At 39.5% G+C, this 17,364-nt stretch overlaps 1 protein-coding gene across 8 annotated transcripts in view; it reads right to left on the reverse strand.

The window, feature by feature from the left end:
- The window catches only part of LOC109255369 (zinc finger protein 345-like), a 29,541-nt gene extending 15,303 nt beyond the window's left edge, over positions 1 to 14,238 (reverse strand). For 2 of the 8 annotated variants that reach the window (XM_053910133.1, XM_053910135.1), the window contains exons 1-5: positions 14,074 to 14,180; positions 12,550 to 12,652; positions 11,794 to 11,856; positions 7,952 to 8,110; positions 20 to 146 (exon numbers count right to left, since the gene is read on the reverse strand). In XM_053910133.1, coding sequence (XP_053766108.1) covers positions 20 to 53 — 34 coding nt within the window. In that variant the 5' untranslated portion in view covers positions 54 to 146; positions 7,952 to 8,110; positions 11,794 to 11,856; positions 12,550 to 12,652; positions 14,074 to 14,180. Of the gene's footprint in view, positions 1 to 19; positions 147 to 7,127; positions 7,538 to 7,566; positions 7,779 to 7,951; positions 8,111 to 11,793; positions 11,857 to 12,549; positions 12,653 to 14,073 lie in introns of those variants that run through there. The other 6 variants (XM_019429975.2, XM_019429974.2, XM_053910132.1 and 3 more) reach the window with 5 other exon arrangements.
- Between the last annotated feature and the right edge of the window lie 3,126 nt (positions 14,239 to 17,364).

Here is a 17,364-nt window from a genome sequence, read left to right on the forward strand (position 1 = left end):
ATGGCAAACAACCCCTTACCCACTGCGACAAGGTGGCTGTAGTTCTCCAGCATCACATCCCTGTACAGGGTCCTCTGGGCAGGGTCCAGGTGCTGCCACTCTTCCTGGGAGAAGCCCACAGTCACATCCTCAAATGATAAGGATCCCTGAAACAGCACGTTTGTGTTTAAGTGTAAGTAATCAGAACTGGAAGGCATGGAACAGCTGTCAGAGAACCGTCAGGGAGTTCGCCATGCACAGGCAATTAGAAAATGTGTCATGGCAAGTCTACTTGTGCACTTGACTGGAAAGGTCCTCACCGTTGTGCCAAGTTACCGGGGTCGTGGTACGTGCCTACGTGCCATAAAGACCTCTCCTACTCTGAGAATCTGAAGACCAATAACACCACGTCACTGTCCTCAAGGAGCACATAATCTGACAAACACACATAAACGTGTAAGCATGTAACTGCGATGAGATGTTACTACAGGAAAAAGATGCACGATGTAGATGGAGGTTACAGAGGGGAGAAAAGTTCTACTCCTGCTACTGGGGTGGGTTTCACTGATAACAGAGTATCATTCACGAAACTCGGGCAACAGCATCACCATGTATATGTCCAAAATATGTAGTGAAAGCAGTAACAATGAACACACAGGGGAGTACTGTTGGGATTCTGAGAAGATAAAGAGCTATAGCGGTATTCAGGGAACGTGGTACGAGCAATTCTGGACATAACTCCAGTAGAATAGGGGCATCCAAAATATTTGGTTACTCTTCTAAGAAACCTTTCTTTCATAGGATTGTCAACTTATAATGTGAATCTATATATTAAGTTTCCTCATTATTTTTTTTCTAAGTCACTTTTATTGTTTTCAACTGAATAAATTTGGCACGTAACGTTGCGTAACTTTGATACACCTACATGTTATAATGATTGCCGGCATAGCTCTATTTACCACATTACCTAATGATAATATACGGTATTACTGTCTATATTCATTTCACCGTACATTAGATTTCTCCATTCTTTTTTTTTTTTTTTTTGGATTAAAATAAATGTAGGGAGGCATCTGAGTATTTTCTTCCCATAACTGAACAGACTCTTGCACAGTCCCTGGGTTATATATGACCCACTTAGGAGATGACCACTGTGGAAAATATTGCAAGAAACAGACATAAGCAGGCAGAGACAGAGACGTATCATTCCCAGGTTATCAAAACAAATAGCTAATAAATGCTCATGCCATATATTAAAAACTAGTTAACAGGGAAAAGATTAGACTATTACCCAGAAATTTTTTTAAGTATTATTGAGAATAAACAAGGAATACCCGAATAAATGAATACACTATATTCATGGATTGGATAACTCAATATTACAAAAACCTAATTTCTCCCCAAATTAGCCTATAAATCAGAACGATCGGTTAAATCCAGACAATCAGAATTAAAATCTTGGCAGATATTCCTGTGGAAGCTGACAAGTTCATTCTCAAACTTATGAAGAAACTCAAATGACCAAGAATAACCAAAGCCATCTTGGAGAACAAAATGAGTAAACTCACAATGACTAGGAAGAATTCCAAGATGACCTCCAAAGAGCCTCACACTGATATAATCTTCTCTTAAGTGGGAGAGACTTGTGTTCCTGTGATATTGTGTTCCTTGTGTTATGTTATATTCAATGGCAAAACGTGTTTTCCAAGTATAATTAAGATCCCTTAATCAGCTGACTCTGATCTAAATGGGAGATTGCCTTGGGTGGGCCTGACCTAATCATGTGAGTCACTTAAAGAGGGTAAAATATCAGAGACATTCTTCTACTGATCTGAAAGCAGCAGGCTACTCTGAGTTCTAGAGCTATGTAGAAATAAATTCTGCCACATATGTATGGAAGGGAACCCAGGTGACTCTTTGATTGCAACCTTACTCCTAAGAGGACCTAGATAACCTATTTCCAGACTCCTTATCCACAAAAACTGTGAGATAATAAACTTGTGTTGTTCTTACCTGTAAAATTTGAGGTAATTTAATTTAAAGTACAAAACTGATGTACTAGTGGATATAAAGATTTATTCCAAAGTTAGAGTAATTTAACAGAGTGCACTATCAGTAAAAGAATAAACTGAAAGATCAATGGAACTAAATTTATAATCTAGAATCTGACCCACAAACATGGACACCTGGTTTATTAAAAAAAAAAGAAAAAAAAAAGTGTTACTAGTAAAGCAGTGAGAAAAGGACATTGAAAAAAAAAATTTGATTTCAATCTCACATAATATGTGAAAATCAATTCCAGATGGACTGTAGGTTGAAATGCGATCAGTAAAACTTCCAGAATATTACACAAAAAACTATCTTCACAATCTGTAGACAAGCAAAAAAAATTTAAGCAAGACACCAAAAACACTAACCATAAAGAAAAAGAGTGAAATTAATAGGAGGACAGTGAAGTTAAGAACTTCTATTAATCAAAAGGAAATAATTTTTTAAAAAAGCAAACCAGAGAACAGGAAATTTTAGCAACATCTTGAAATGATACAGGGATTATATCCAAAATATATAAAATGCTCCTAAAATCAGTAAGGAACAACATGAACTAATGGAAAAATGGGAAAAGGACCTAACACAGTGACTTCACGAAAGAAAACATCCATAGCCAATCAACATGAGAAAAATGCTTAACCCACACCATCAACCACTGAGTGAAAGGCTACTGGGAATAAGAACATTCACACAGTCTCCAAGTGTCCTGTGACAGATTATGAGTTTACAAAAGGAGACAAGAAAACTCTACTTTTCAAGTGGGGTATTTGGTGGTATTATTAATAATGGTACAGTCATACCTTACAAGTATACAATAAATGAGCCTAATAAAAATACACAATCTGACTCTAATCATGAGGAAAAACAGATCTGTCGAACCAGACATGGGGGCCACAGACCACAGACCTGCTTCTCGACATGGCTGCCCACAGCCAGGCATCATCCCCAGACCTTCGGACTTAACTGGTATGAAGCATAGTCTGGGTCCAGGAATATTCGAAGAGTTTCAGATGATTCTAAAGCATTAAGTTCAAGAATAACTACTCAGCAAGACATGTGACCAGGGCTTAAAAAATAAAAATCTATCATATGAAAGAATATAAGGGTATGATCTTTAATTGGATCCTAAACCCAGTAAAGTTTAAAGGACACTTTGGGTACACATAGGGATATCACAGACAAAGTATGTGGGGAAAATGCTTCTATCTTTTTAACTTTGAAAATATAAAAGCTGAAGTAAAATACTTAGACGTGAAGTCATAACAAAAAATGAACAAAACCTACATAAAGAAAGCTGTGAAAACACTCCTTTAAAAAGCTATTAGAAGAAACTGAAAGCTAGCCCATGTTCTCACATAAGAAATCTTAGCATCAAAAAGATTTTGATTCGTAACATTAATAGGGCAATTTAATGCAGTCTCAAAAAAATGCCATCAAGCTTCTAAGTGGGCATAAAACAAGTTGGTTATATATTTAATTGGAAGAAAAGCAAAGTAAGCCAAGAAAAACCTGAGAAAAGAGCAATGAGGAGGAATTAATCTACCGGAAAGTACCAGATATAAACATAAAGCTTCCATAATTAAAATAATGTGGTACAAGACACATAAATAAAAAAGGGATCAATGGAAAGAGACTCAAATGCATCTGGAATTTAGTAAATGATAAAGACAATATCATAGAGTAGGAAAAAGAATCTTTCATTAACACTGATAAGATAACTTGAGCACCTGGGTGGCTCAGTTGGCAAGTGACCAACTTCAGCTCATGTCATGATCTCACGGTTTGTGAGTTCGAGCCCTGCATGGGGCTCTGCGCGGATGTTTCAGAGCCTGGAGCCTGTTTTGGATTCTGTGTCTCCCTCTCTCTCTGCCCTTCCCCCGACTCACCCTCTGTCTCTGTCTCTGTCTCTCAAAAAATAAATAAACGTTAAAAAAAAGTTTCTTAAACAGACAGTGATAAGATAACTTAATAGGATAAGAAAGATAAATGGGATCCTTTCTCATCTATACATCAAGAAAACTGCAAACAGATTGGTCAAGGTTAATGTAAAAGACTACATAAGGTATGGAAGAAAACATGGGTGAGTTCCCCGATAACTTAAGAAAGAATAAAATTTTCCTAACCGTGACTAAAAATCCTGATGCAATAAAATAACAAATTTGACCAAAAAAATTAAAAAACAAGCAAAGAAAACCCTCTGCAGAGTTAAATAAAGTTAAAACCAAAATCAAAAGTAAACAAAAATGACAACTCAGAGGTAAGTATTCACAACTTAGGTGACAAAGAAAGCGTTAATATCCGTATATAATGAGCTCCTTAAAAGGAAAAAAGCAACTGCCCCATGAAATATGGACAGGAACTGAGAAGAGATAACTCACAGGAAGAGAAACACTAATGGCACTAACTAAACCTTATAAAATCAAGCTCACCCTTTAAAAAGAAAAGTGAAAATAAAAATTATACCGAACAATTTCACTCCTATCGGACTGGCAGAAATCCAAAAGAATAACAACATATATACTTAATTTAATTTGCTGTTGACATAAAAGCATCCTGATATCCTGCTGTTGAGAATGTAAAATGATTAACCACTAAGAAGTGGAATATGGCAATAGTTAGCTAAATTACAGATGGATTTACCACTTAACCCAGAAATCCCACTTCTGGGAACCAACCACAGGGCACGCTAGCCAAAGAAAGAAAAGACACAGGCGCAAGGCTACATCACTATTTATATTTACAAAAGACTAGAAACCACCCAAATTAATAAAGAACTGGTTGAATGTGTTATGATAGACTCACACCATGGAGTGGTGCGGAGCGACTGGAAAAAGAACTGGGGAATATCTCCGTATAGTGCTACAGAGTGAACTCCATAATATATTATTAAGTGACAAAAAGTTTAAGTGAGAAAATCAAGTATAATATGCGACCCACAAAGACCTACACATGGGTCTGCTTAATTAAAAATAACAAAATGAGAATCACTGAATTGTACAAGTAAAATTAACATAACACTGTATGTTAATTAACTGGAATTCAAATGAAAACTTGGGGCACCTGAGTGGCTCAGTTGGTTGCCTGCCTGATTCTGGATTTCGGCTCAGGTCAAGATCCCAGGTTGTGGGAGCGAACCCAACATCAGGCTCTGCACTGAATGTGGAGCCTGCTTGAGATTCCCTCTCTCTCTCCCTGTGCCCTGCTCATGTGCGCTCTAAAATAAAAAAAAAAAATTATTTTTAATTAAAAAAAAAAAACTTAAAATGGTCACCCTCAAAAGGTAAGGGAAGGAACAAGAAACAGGATGGAGGGGACAGAGATAGAAGCCAGACTGATTTCTGAATATGCTGTGTATTATATGTACAGTTCATCTTCAGAAAACTGTGTTTTTTATACTTAAACAAAAATAATTATCAAAATGAAAACAAAACCCTAAAACAAATAGCAAATGAAACAAATGAATCTAACTGTGTCTCAATTTGATGGTACACCTCAGTGAGAAAATATCTGCTGAATTTAAGGCATAGGAATGTGACTACATATCACAATGGGAATATACCCAAAGGATAAAAGGACTGCAGAAAACAAACAAAAACAAAAAACGCAAAAAAAAACTAAAAACCCAACAAATAAAAACAAAAACCTTGAAAAAAAGATTCACAAATCTGCCTACATCAAAATACAACATTTCCACATGACCAACAATACCGTAAAGTTAAAAGATAGAACAAACCCTGGAGAAGATATTTACAACGAATAAAAACAAAGATTACTATACAAAACTCATAAAGGATATTTACAAATTAGTAAGAAACACAAGAACGAAATCAAGAGAAAAATATGTAAAAATATACAAAATATATAAGCCAACGTTTCACAGAAGAAAACTGAAAGACACAATCTGATAAAATAATCAGAGAAATACAAATCACAACAATGAGCCTTTCATTATCCATCAGACTGGCCATAATTTTTTAATTTTTTTTAAAATGTTTATTTATTTTTGAGAGAGAGAGAGAGAGAGAGCAGGGGAAGGGCAAGAGAGAGAGGAAAACACAATCCGAAGCAGGCTCCAGGCTCTGAGCTGTCAGCACAGAGCCCGAAGCGGGGCTGGAACTCACGACCTGTAAGACTATGACCTGACAGGAGCTGCAGTCAGAAGCCCAACCAACTGAGCCACGCTGGTGCCCCAAGCAATAATTTTTAAATAACAATAACAACCATCAATAAGGAGGTAAAGAACTCTGTGCTATCCTATAAGCTGGCGTGAGCGGTATGGTTACTTAGGAGACCAATCAGGCAGTACCAAGTGACAGTGCAAGTCCTTTCCTTTCAGGGTCCAACAATATTAATCATGTGTGTAGGCTCTGGTGTGCTTGAAATGCTTGCTCTTATTCGGGGAGAGAAAATGTAAAAGATGTTCACTGGAGAATTATACATAAAAATGAAAAATGAAAATGGCATGCCTTAAAGAAACGGACAACTAAAATGTATGGTGTCATAACAACATTAGAAAGAATTAAGTATTAATCAACTTGGATAGATCTTGAATGCAATATTAAATTTTAAACACAGAGCTGAGGTAACATACACATCAAATGAGATACAGCCTTCAGAATTCTAAAAATCATATACAACAAAAATATATATTCCTTCATGATACATACACACGGTTGTCTCCCTACACAAATGGAATGACAAATCAATGTACATACACAAATAGAAGCGAACAGTGAGTCACGGATGAAAAGCCAGGAGTGGTAGGGTGATTAATGGCCCCAGAGATATTCACATCTAATCCCCGGAACCTGTGAACATTCCTGTACATGGCTAAAGGGGCTTTGCATATATGATTAAGGTAAGAATCTTGAAAAGAGATTTTCCTGGATTATCCAGATCTTGCCTGGAGCATAATGACAGGTGTCCTAACAAGCTGGCAGAGACTGGACTACAGACGGGAAGGCGACGTGGAGACAAAAAGGCAGTGATTGACGTAATGTGCTTTGAAAATGGAGGAAGGTGCCACAAGAGCCACCCCCCCCCCACCCCGCCAAAAAAGCAAGGAAACAGATTCTCCCCTCAGAGCCTCCAGAAGATACCTGTCCTGCCACTGCCTTGACCTTAGCCCCGTCAGAGTCATTTCCGACGTCAGACTTCCAGATCTGTAAGAGGACAAATCTGTGTCGGCTCCAGCCACTACCTCCGAGGTAATTTGTTACAGCTCTAGTAGGAAATTAATGTAATAGGAAACATGGTCTGCCAAGTCAAGATTCCATGAGGGAAATCTCACTGACAGGAGGAAGGGGCTTGTGTGGAGTCACAGGAGCCAGCAGTAGGGACCGCACAAGAGCACAGGCAGAGAGGTCGAGCAACTCGTGCCCTGCAAACGATCCCCGAAGCGGGTCTGGATCAGGAAGGTAAGAGCGGGGAACTGCCCGGGGTCCATCCCTCCACAGAAACATCAGAACAATGGCAACAACTATCCGAATGAATTTTATCAGACCTCTGGAAAAGAGGCAAAGGTTGACAACCACCTACCGAAGGACGGATACAGAAGGCAGCTGAAACCTGGTAGGAGAGACCCGTGTGGCTTTGACTTAGCCTTGCTCCACCTCAGCCTCGCAGGGGGCCCTCGTGGGCCAGAGCCGCCACAGCAAAGAACGCAAACTGGGCGGCTGTCCTAACAGAAAGTTACGGTCGCAGTGCGGAGGCTAGACTCCAAGACTATGGTGTTGGCAAGGTGGTTCCTTCTGCGAGGGAAGAAGCCGGTCAAGGCTTCTTCCGTGGGCTTGCAGGCGACCGTCTCCCTGTGTCTCATCATCTTCCCTCTGTACGCAGCTCTGGGTCCAAATCTCCCTTTGATGAGGACACCAGTCATACCATATTAGGGCCCACCCTAATGATGTCACTTTAACTTGATTACCTTGGTAAAGATCCTACCTCCAAATAAGGTCACATTCTAAGGTATCGGGGGTTAGGGCTCCAACACATGAATTTTCGGGAGACACAATTCAACCCACGAACTGGCTCAGCAACAGTCTTGGAAGATGAAATCCCACATTCTTGGTGTGGATTCCTGGTGCTGGAGAGAATAGAACAGAGCTGGTTCTCAAACAATGGGGACTGCCTGTTTTGACCTGCCTAGTGGAGACATGAAAAGACTAAGGCAAAATACTCCTATAACTCTCGCACAACACAGGATACAGGGAGGGCACCTGCTGAAAACATGTGAAGGCAAATGAACCAGCTGCTGCCACCAGGGGCAAAAGATAACGCGTGGGGCGAACAAGACATGCCAAAAAAGTCTGGTGAGAAACGCTGGGGAGTGGAATAGCTTGAGACTGAAAAGCTTCCACATGTTCCTGGAAATCTAGAAGACACACGTATTCAGGACAGGATGCATGTTCAGAAAAGACCCAATGAAGCCCCAGGCTCTCACCTCTGGTGGCCATCAGCTCTGCGCCAACAGGAAGTGAGCGCGAGGGAAGAGTTGTCAACGGCCCGGTCTCGTGCCGGTGGTGGTGGTGGTGGTATAACCCAACACACCTAGACCCCAGCAGCAAGGACTCAGAGATTTTTGGTTTTGTTGGCCCCAGGCATTTAAGAAAATCTCTAGTTCACCACTGGGGGACACCTGGGTGGCTCAGTAGGTTAAGTGTCCAACTTGGGGTCAGGTCGTGATCTCGCGGTTCATGAGTTTGAGCCCCGCATCAGGCTCTGTGCTGACAGCTCAAAGCCTGGAGCCTGCTTCGGATTCTGTGTCTCCCTCTCTCCCTCTGCCCTTCCCCCACTTGCATGTGTGCGCACTCTCTTTCTCAAAAATAAATAAAAACACAAAAAAAAATTTTTTTTAATTACTAGTTCACCATTGGTAAATGGAATACACTTCTGTAATGAAATGGAGCAAATACAGTCTTTACAAAAAAGTCTTTCTTTACAGAAACTCCTTACACAACAACAAAACTGCACCTTACCTAACAGTAACAAGCCTAAGGGGTGTGGGAGAAAAAAAATAGTCTCTTCAACAAATGACATTGGAACTGGATATCCACATGCAAATGAATGAAAATGGACCCCTCCCTCATATTATACACAAAAATTATCTCAAAACAGATCAAAGACCTACATGTAAGAGCTAAAAACTATAACTCTTAGAAGAAAACAGGAATGAATCTTCATGATCTTAGATTTGACATGGATTCTTAGACAAGACATCAATGGCAAATGCAATAAAGAAAAAGAGAAACCAGATTTTACCAAATTATAACCTTTTGTGAATCAAAGGACATGCCATCAAGAGAATGAAAAGACAACTCACAGAATGAGAAGAAATATTTGAAAATCATACATCTGATAAAAGTCTAGTACCCAATGGGGCGCCTGGGTGGCTCAGTCGGTTGAGCATCCGACTTCAGCTCAGGTCATGATCTCGTGGTTTGTGAGTTCGAGCCCTGCGTCAGGCTCTGTGCTGACAGCTCAGAGTCTGGAGCCTGCTTCGGATTCTGTGTCTCCCTCTCTCTCTGCCCCTCCCTGACTAGTTCTCTGTCTCTGTCCCTCAAAAAATAAAATAAAAAAAATTTAAAAAATCTAGTACCCAAAATACTAACAAAAAATCCAATTTAAAAAATGAACCAAGGATTTGAGGGGCACCTGGATGGTTCAGTCGGCTGAGCATCTGACTTTGGCTCATGTCACAATCTCACGGTTTGTGGGTTCCAGCCCCACGTCAGACTTTGCGCTGACAGTGCAGAGCCTGATTCACATTCTGTCTCTCCCTCTCTCTGCCCCTCCCCCACTCTCACGTAATCGCTCTCTCTTTCAAAAATAAACATTAAAAAATAATAATACAGAAAAAAATAAAAATAAAGGGTGCCAGGAGTAATAATAATAATAAAAATGGGCCAAGGATTTGAACAGACATGCATGCAAAGCAGATATCCAAATACCAAACAAGCACATGAAAAGGTACTCATTAGTCATTAGGGAAAAGCAAATCAAAACCACAATGATATATTACTTCGAACCCACTAGGATGGCTAACATAAAAAGAAAGCGTTGTCAACAACGAGGAGAAACAAACTTGCATACATTGCTGGTGGAAATGTGAAATTGTGCAGCCACTGTGAACAAGTCTGACGGTTCCTCAGTAAGGTAAGAATACAACTAACATATGGTCCAGCATTATCACCTCTGAGTAAACACCCAGAAGAACTAAAGACACATATTCAAGCAAAACTTGCACATGAAATGTTCAGAGCAGCACTATTCACAACAGTGGAAAGGCAGAAAAAGACCCAATGTCCATTAACCAATAAGTGGATAAACAAAATGTGGTCCTCCATCTGTGCAATGGAATATTATTCACCAATAAAAAGGAACGAAGTCTTGGTAAAAAGGCACACACATTCAGCTATAAAATGAAGAAGGCTTGATGATCTAAGGTGTAACATGGGGACTAGAGCTGGTATCCCTGTATTGTACAATTAAAATTTGCTATGCCAGTGATACCTGGGTGGCTCAGGCAGTTAAGCCTCCGAATTCAACTCAGGTCATGATCTCACTGTTCGTGGGTTCGAGCCCTACATAGGGCTCTGTGCTGACAGCTCAGAGCCTGGAGCCTGCTTCAGATTCTGTGTCTCCCTCTCTCTCTGCCCCTCCCCTACTCAAACTCTGTCTCCTCTCTCTCTCTGTCTCAAAAATAAACATTAAAAAATATTGTTTTTAATAATAAAACATTAAAAAAAAAGTTGCTACGCCAAGAAACGAAGAACTACGTGAGGTAACGGACGTGTTTGCTAACTAGACAGGAGGAGTCCTTTCACAATGTATACAAATATCAAAATCATCATGATGTACACTTTAAACGTCTTAGAGTTTTGTCAAATACACCTTAATAAAGTTGGATAAGAAAATGAAGTCTGTAACATCCTACAATACGAACAAACTTTTAAAGCTTCTGCTAAGTGAAGGAAGACACACACAAAAATACGTATCATGTGACTGTATTTATATAAAAGACCCAGAAGAGGCAAGTCTACAGCAACAGAATGTATTTTACTGGTTGCCAGGGACTGAGAATTCCAGAGTAACTTTTATCGAGGGAAAACAAAACCAAAAATAAATCAAGATCATCGGAAAGCTGTCTACGTGGCTTCAGTAACATGGTGTCCTAAAAAACCTCATTAACTGGGCTCTGCTCAGCTTTGTCTTTTGCTTCCACTGAAAGATAATTATAGGCATTCTGGTTGCCACCAGAAGGTTGTTTATCATCTACATAAAAGAAACAAAAGTTGTTTTATTCACCTCTCAATGCCAGAAAGTCTTTAGGCTCCAAATGGAGTCAGATTGCTCGGTGCATGATCAATGTTAACAGTCTTTTTTTTTTTTTTTTTTTTGGTCATGGCTAAAAGGTCAGAAATATTTGCAACTTAAGTTTGCTAACCATCTAATTTCATTTGAACTGTGTGTGTGTGTGTGTCTCGTCAACTTTGCCCTATTGATCTGTTACTCCAATGCTACTGGTCTATAGACCTCAACATCACCTGCAATCCTGTTCAAAATGAAAATTTTCGGGTCCCATTCTATGGGTTTAATAAACTTTCCAGTTTTGATCTGATGTGCACTAAAGTTCGAGAACCATTGTGTCATGCTGTTTCCCTCAGGTTCATTTTATCTATTTCTACTTTTCATTTAAAATACAGGAGTCGTTACCCTCATAAAATCCATTATAAAACAAAGCATAAAATGACTTCAACAACAACTCACATAGGATTTCTTCATAATTTGCTGGTCTTTCTTGGAAAAATGTTGAAATCTCTGAAAGTATAGCTGGGATAGAAAAACAGGAATGAAGTCATTAAAGATACAGATTGCTTTGCAGTTCCTGGATTTGCCTTCTTAAAAAGCCACCAACATCACCAGGATAAAATGTCTCTCTATAGGCATTTTATATCCTTTTCACCTTGGAGAAGGGGCAGGAAAGGACATAAGATAAAGCACCCACATGGCCACATGTGACTGTGATTTGGCCATGCAAAGCTTGGGTGTGCAATTTTTCACTGGGTGAATGGAACTCTTGTCTATTGATATTTTACAATATTGATATTTTAAAACAGTTTAAAATAATAACCCCTTTATTCTACTTCAAAGAAGTTTTAAAAATCAGAAAATTGGTTAAACAAATGACAATATGCTAAATGAAGGAACACTACACCTTCAGCAAAGGTTTTATAATAAAAGTTGTTACATGTATATTTCCTTGTTTACTCCCCAAATTAGAGAACTCAACCGAAGCTGTGAAAAAAAAGGACGGAGGCACTTTCAGGTAAGGGTACTTTTTAATTGTTTTTCTAAAATAGATGTACACTCTGAAACGGCTGTCTTTTAAGAAATGTGTTTCCACAGTGATGATGTGGTCAGCACTGGCCTGGGTGTGGGGAGATTCAATATCTACTTTGGGCTCTGCCCCTAACACAAAACCAGGGAAATTCACTTACACCCTCAGCACCAATTTTTCCTCACCTTTTAGGAAGAAAAATAAACTCTTCTTGTACTGCTATCCTATAAAGAACTCATCCGCACACCTTTAAATGTCAGATTCATCATGTGAAAGACAGCTCGGAATCTGGGAAGAGTGAGTGAAAAATAAAGAGAGTGGGGGATGAGCTGGGATTGGTGAGACAAGACTGATTCAGATCTGGTTTTAAGGCCCCTTCCTGCATGTCCTTGGAGCGCCTCCAATGAAGCCTAACTGTCCTCCATTGGTGCAACCCAGATGCCTCTCTTCTGAAACCTGGTCCAGACTTCCCTTCATTAGGCAGCCCTGAAGGATTCTGAAGGTGGCAACATTCTCAAATCTCACTCATTCTGAACAGGCTGTGCAAACCTAGTATCTGCTCCTCTCTGGGAACTACACTGCCTCTGCTCAAAAACTCAGTCAAATCATGGAATGGTTCTCTCCAGGTAAGATTCTGTTCCCAGAGACTCTTCCTTACTTGACAAAACGTGCTTCATTCAAAGGTAGATGAGAAAAGTACCCAAGGGGCAAATTCTTTTTAACTGAATTGTCATCCAGGCCCACAGTTCAACTGTATTTGTTGCTCCATGGAATCTCTCAGGTCAGACCTTCAATAAACTCAAATCAAGGCTTCTGAGAACAGTTACAGACCTAACTCAGAAACAATTATGCTGTCTATCAGAGGCTCTGAAGACACCTAGAAATCCCTCAAACAGAACTGCCATGGTAAGATTCAATCGTTCAAATTGTTTCTTCACATGCCAAATTACTTCTGCTAAGCGTGCAGGATGCAGTGCTGGCTTTTATAACCAAGATAGTAAATTGCAAAGACCAAGACATTTGGAGAAACAACTAAAACTATCTTCTAGTTTATCTGCTAATGTTGTGACTTCGGGCATATAACTTTCCTCTCGGTCTCAGTTTTCCAATTTGTTACAGCAAGGAGAGCTATACCCACCTAAGTGAGCATAAAGTAACGAATAAGAAGTCTGTTAACAGTCGCTAATATTTACTGCTAGGCCTCTGAACTCCAGGAGGCAGATGTTATGAATACCTTCAGTTTTACAGACGTAAAGTCTCAGGTAGGTTATTTTTCCCAGATGACTCTTTTATACCCGGTGCTGCCCTGCATCAAAACACCCGCTCAACCCGGGCCCCCTCTCTCTGCGGCTGAGCGCACCCACCACGCATGCGCACCGGACGCTCCTCCCGCGGCCGCACAAGCCACGCCCCGGGATCCACGCGGAATGTGCATCTTCCCCGGGGTACCTGGTCCCCGCATCCCCGCATCCCACGCCGGCCCCTCCCCCTAACACAAACTCTCCGGTCCCGGAGTCCCTCCACCCGGCAGAAGCCTCCCCCACCCAGTCTCTCGGGTACAACAGCCGAGGGTCCCGCCGGGGTTCGCGGGCCTCTTCCCCACGCTAGGCACCTTTGGGAGCTCGGGGATCCTTTGGGAGCTCGCCAACCCTCTGGCCTCGCCAACCCTCCCACTTGGGCCGCACCAGCTCCCAGAGCGGCAGGCAGACCTGCAGGATTGTGGAGGTTCCGCACCGTCTCTCACCGTAAGCGGGAGAACCTAGAAGGGCCTGCGAAGTACTGCCCATGCGCAGAAGGAGCCGCAAGAAGACCCGTTCCCATGACCACGCGCGGCGGACTCTGAAACTTCCGGACTCCATTTCCCACAAGTCCGCTCGCTAAGGACCTGGAGAATTTTGAAAACGTTGATGTTTCTTTAGCAATTCAGAGACTGTGGCAGGTGGTTGTCACTTCTGTATGCAGCCCTGTATTTTTTCAGTACCTCAGAGAAAAAGTCTTAAAGCCTATGTGCCTTTTGAACACCAAGCTACCAAAGGAGGCAAAAATGTAAATCGATGTATGTTATTAACATAAATAGGAAAGTTACCTTGAATAGTAGAAAGCCAAACGAATTAAATACTAGAAATGCTAGCAATGAAATAAAAATAATAGTAAACAGTATATAAAATAATAGCATTTCTCTCAGCAGTGAGGAAGATAAGCACTGGACCCTTCAAGTATCAAATAAAAATAAATCCAGACTTCGGTAAGGAGAAACTTATTTCAAAAAGACTATTGCTATAGGAACAATGCTCTGACTTCAATCTGAAAGCATCTCAAAATTGAATAGAAAAAAGGGGCAACTGGCTGGCTCAGTTGGGGGGAGCATGTGACTCTTGATCTCAGGGTTGTGAGTTCAAGCCAAATGTTGGGTGTAGAGATCACTGACATAAGGAAATAAACTTTAGAAAAAGGTTTTTCTTTTATAGGGAGGATGGAAAACGCTCAGCAGAAATTTTTGAGAGAAAACTGGGCAAGTGAGTTGGGGAGGTGAACAAAAAGCATGATGGGGTAGTCTGACATGAAATGTTCCCACTGTAGTCAGCCAACCTTGGGATGAGCTGTTCAGGGTGCATGTTCAGGGAGCTGTTCAGGCTCAGACCTGGGGACAAAACAAAATTCAGGGCTTGTGAAGGGAAGAGAGGCCTGACCAAAGTTTAGTCAAGCTAAGTCAGTGTAGACCTGACCTATAAGAAACTCTAAAAGGCCTTCTTTAGCCTGAAAAGGAAGGGCACTAGACATTAGACAGTAACTTGAAGCCATATTAAGAAATAAGGAATACCAGTAAAGATAACTACACAGGTAAATATAAAAACCAGTATCACTGTATTTTGTGTTAGTAACTCCTCTTTTTATTTCTCATGTAAGGTAAAAGACAAATACACCGACAATAGATGTCAAACAATACCAAGAAACACATAAATTACCTAAACTCAAGAATAGAAAATCTCAACAGATCCATAACAGACAGAGGTTAAATCAGTAATTAAAAACCCCTCAACAAAGAAAAGCCTAGGATCAGATGGCTTTACTCATAAATTCAACCAAATATTTAAAAGGATAATTAACATCAATCTTTCCAAACTCTTCCATAAAATAGTGGAGAGAACATTTCATTCATTATTATGCCAGCATTCTCCTTATTAAGAAGAGACAACAAACAACAACAAAAAAGAAATCACAAAGAAAAACTACAGATGAAAATTATTAGTATAGTTATAAAAATCCTTAATAAAATACTAGCAAATAGCCCTAGTATATGAATTAGGTTAATTTTTAAGATACGAGATCAATACTGAAAAATCACTCGTGTTTCTGTACAGCAGCAATGGAAAAGGAAATTAAGAAATTCAATTTCCAATAGCATACAAAAGAATAAAACACTAGTAACGATCTTAAGAAAGAGATAAAGAAATTGTAGGTTGAAATCTGCAAAACATTGTTGCAAGAATTGAAGTAGACTGAAATAAATGGAAAGACATTCCATGTTCATGCTATGGAAGACTTAATGTTCTTAAGACGGCAATATTACTCAAAGCCATATACAGGTTCAATGCAATCGCTATCAAAATTCCAAAAGCCATTTTACAGAAATGAAAAAACCAATTCTTAAATTCATAAAGAAATAAGCATCTTGAATAGCAAAGCAATGTTGAAAAAGAACAAAGTTGGATGACTCACACTTTGTGATTTATAAACTTACTACACAACTACATAAAAGAGAACAGTGTGGTGCTGCTTTAAGGATAGGTATATAGAAAAATAAATAGAATTGGGGGCCTAGAAATAACCACACACATCCATGGTCAATTGATTTTTGACAGTATGTATTAGCAAATAAAGACATAGATCAATGTCTTTATCTGTCTTTAGAACAGATTCAGAAACCCACACAAATACAGTCAACTGGTTTTTGACAAAAGAGCAAAAGTAATTTAATGAAGAAAAGATAATTTTTCAACAAATAATGCTAGGACAATAGGACAAACATGCAAAACAAATGAATCTAGACATAGAATTTACACTTTTCACAAAAATTAACTCAAAGTGGATCATAGACCTAAATGCAAAATCGCAAACTAAGAAACTTCTAGAAGATAACAGGTGAACATCTAAGAGACCTCAGGTTTGGTGATATATTTTTATATACACTACAAAACAATCCATGAAACAAAATGGATAAACGGGACTTACTGACATTATAAACATCTACTCTGTGGAAGACAGAGTAGTGCTAAGAGAATGAAAAAACAGACAACAGATTATAAGAAAATATTTGCTAAACACACATTTGATACAAAATTTGCAAAAAAAATTCATATCTAAACCATACAAAATATTCCTAAAACACAATAAAAAATGAGCAATCCACTTATTGTATATTAAAGTATATTATAAGAAATAACAAAAATGTAAGGATTTAAAATACCACATAATAATTCTTATGACATGTAAGATTGGCAACATTTTTGAAAGTTATATGAAAAGTTAAATTAAACAAATTGACATTATTTATTTTTGAAGGAGACAGACAGAGCATGAGCGGGGGAGGGGCAGAGAGAGAGGGAGACACAGAATCTGAAGGAGGCTCCAGGCTCTGAGCTGTCAGCACAGAGCCTGATGCAGGGCTCAAACCCACAAACAGTGAGATCATGACCTGAGCTGAAGTCGGATGCTTTACTAACTGAGCCACCCAGGCACCCTCAGCTCTTTTTTCATATGTCCTCCTTTTGTAATCTAATGATATTAATAGAAGTTTAAGTTCTTTCATCATTCATTTAGTATTTTAGTTGCCCTCATCTTCAACCCATGAGCTCACCCTTTTTTTTTTTTTGAGTCATCAGATTTCCTATACTATCACCCTCTGCTATTTTTCTAACGAAAAAATTCAGGACTAATACTTTTTATGTGGTGTTCCAAGAGAAGAAAAAAAGGAAGACATTTTTTCATATGCTATAACC

This window comes from Panthera pardus, unplaced genomic scaffold (assembly GCF_024362965.1).
Source record: "Panthera pardus isolate Hobbes unplaced genomic scaffold, ASM2436296v1 HiC_scaffold_22, whole genome shotgun sequence".
In the NCBI taxonomy this organism is placed as follows: domain Eukaryota; kingdom Metazoa; phylum Chordata; class Mammalia; order Carnivora; family Felidae; genus Panthera; species Panthera pardus.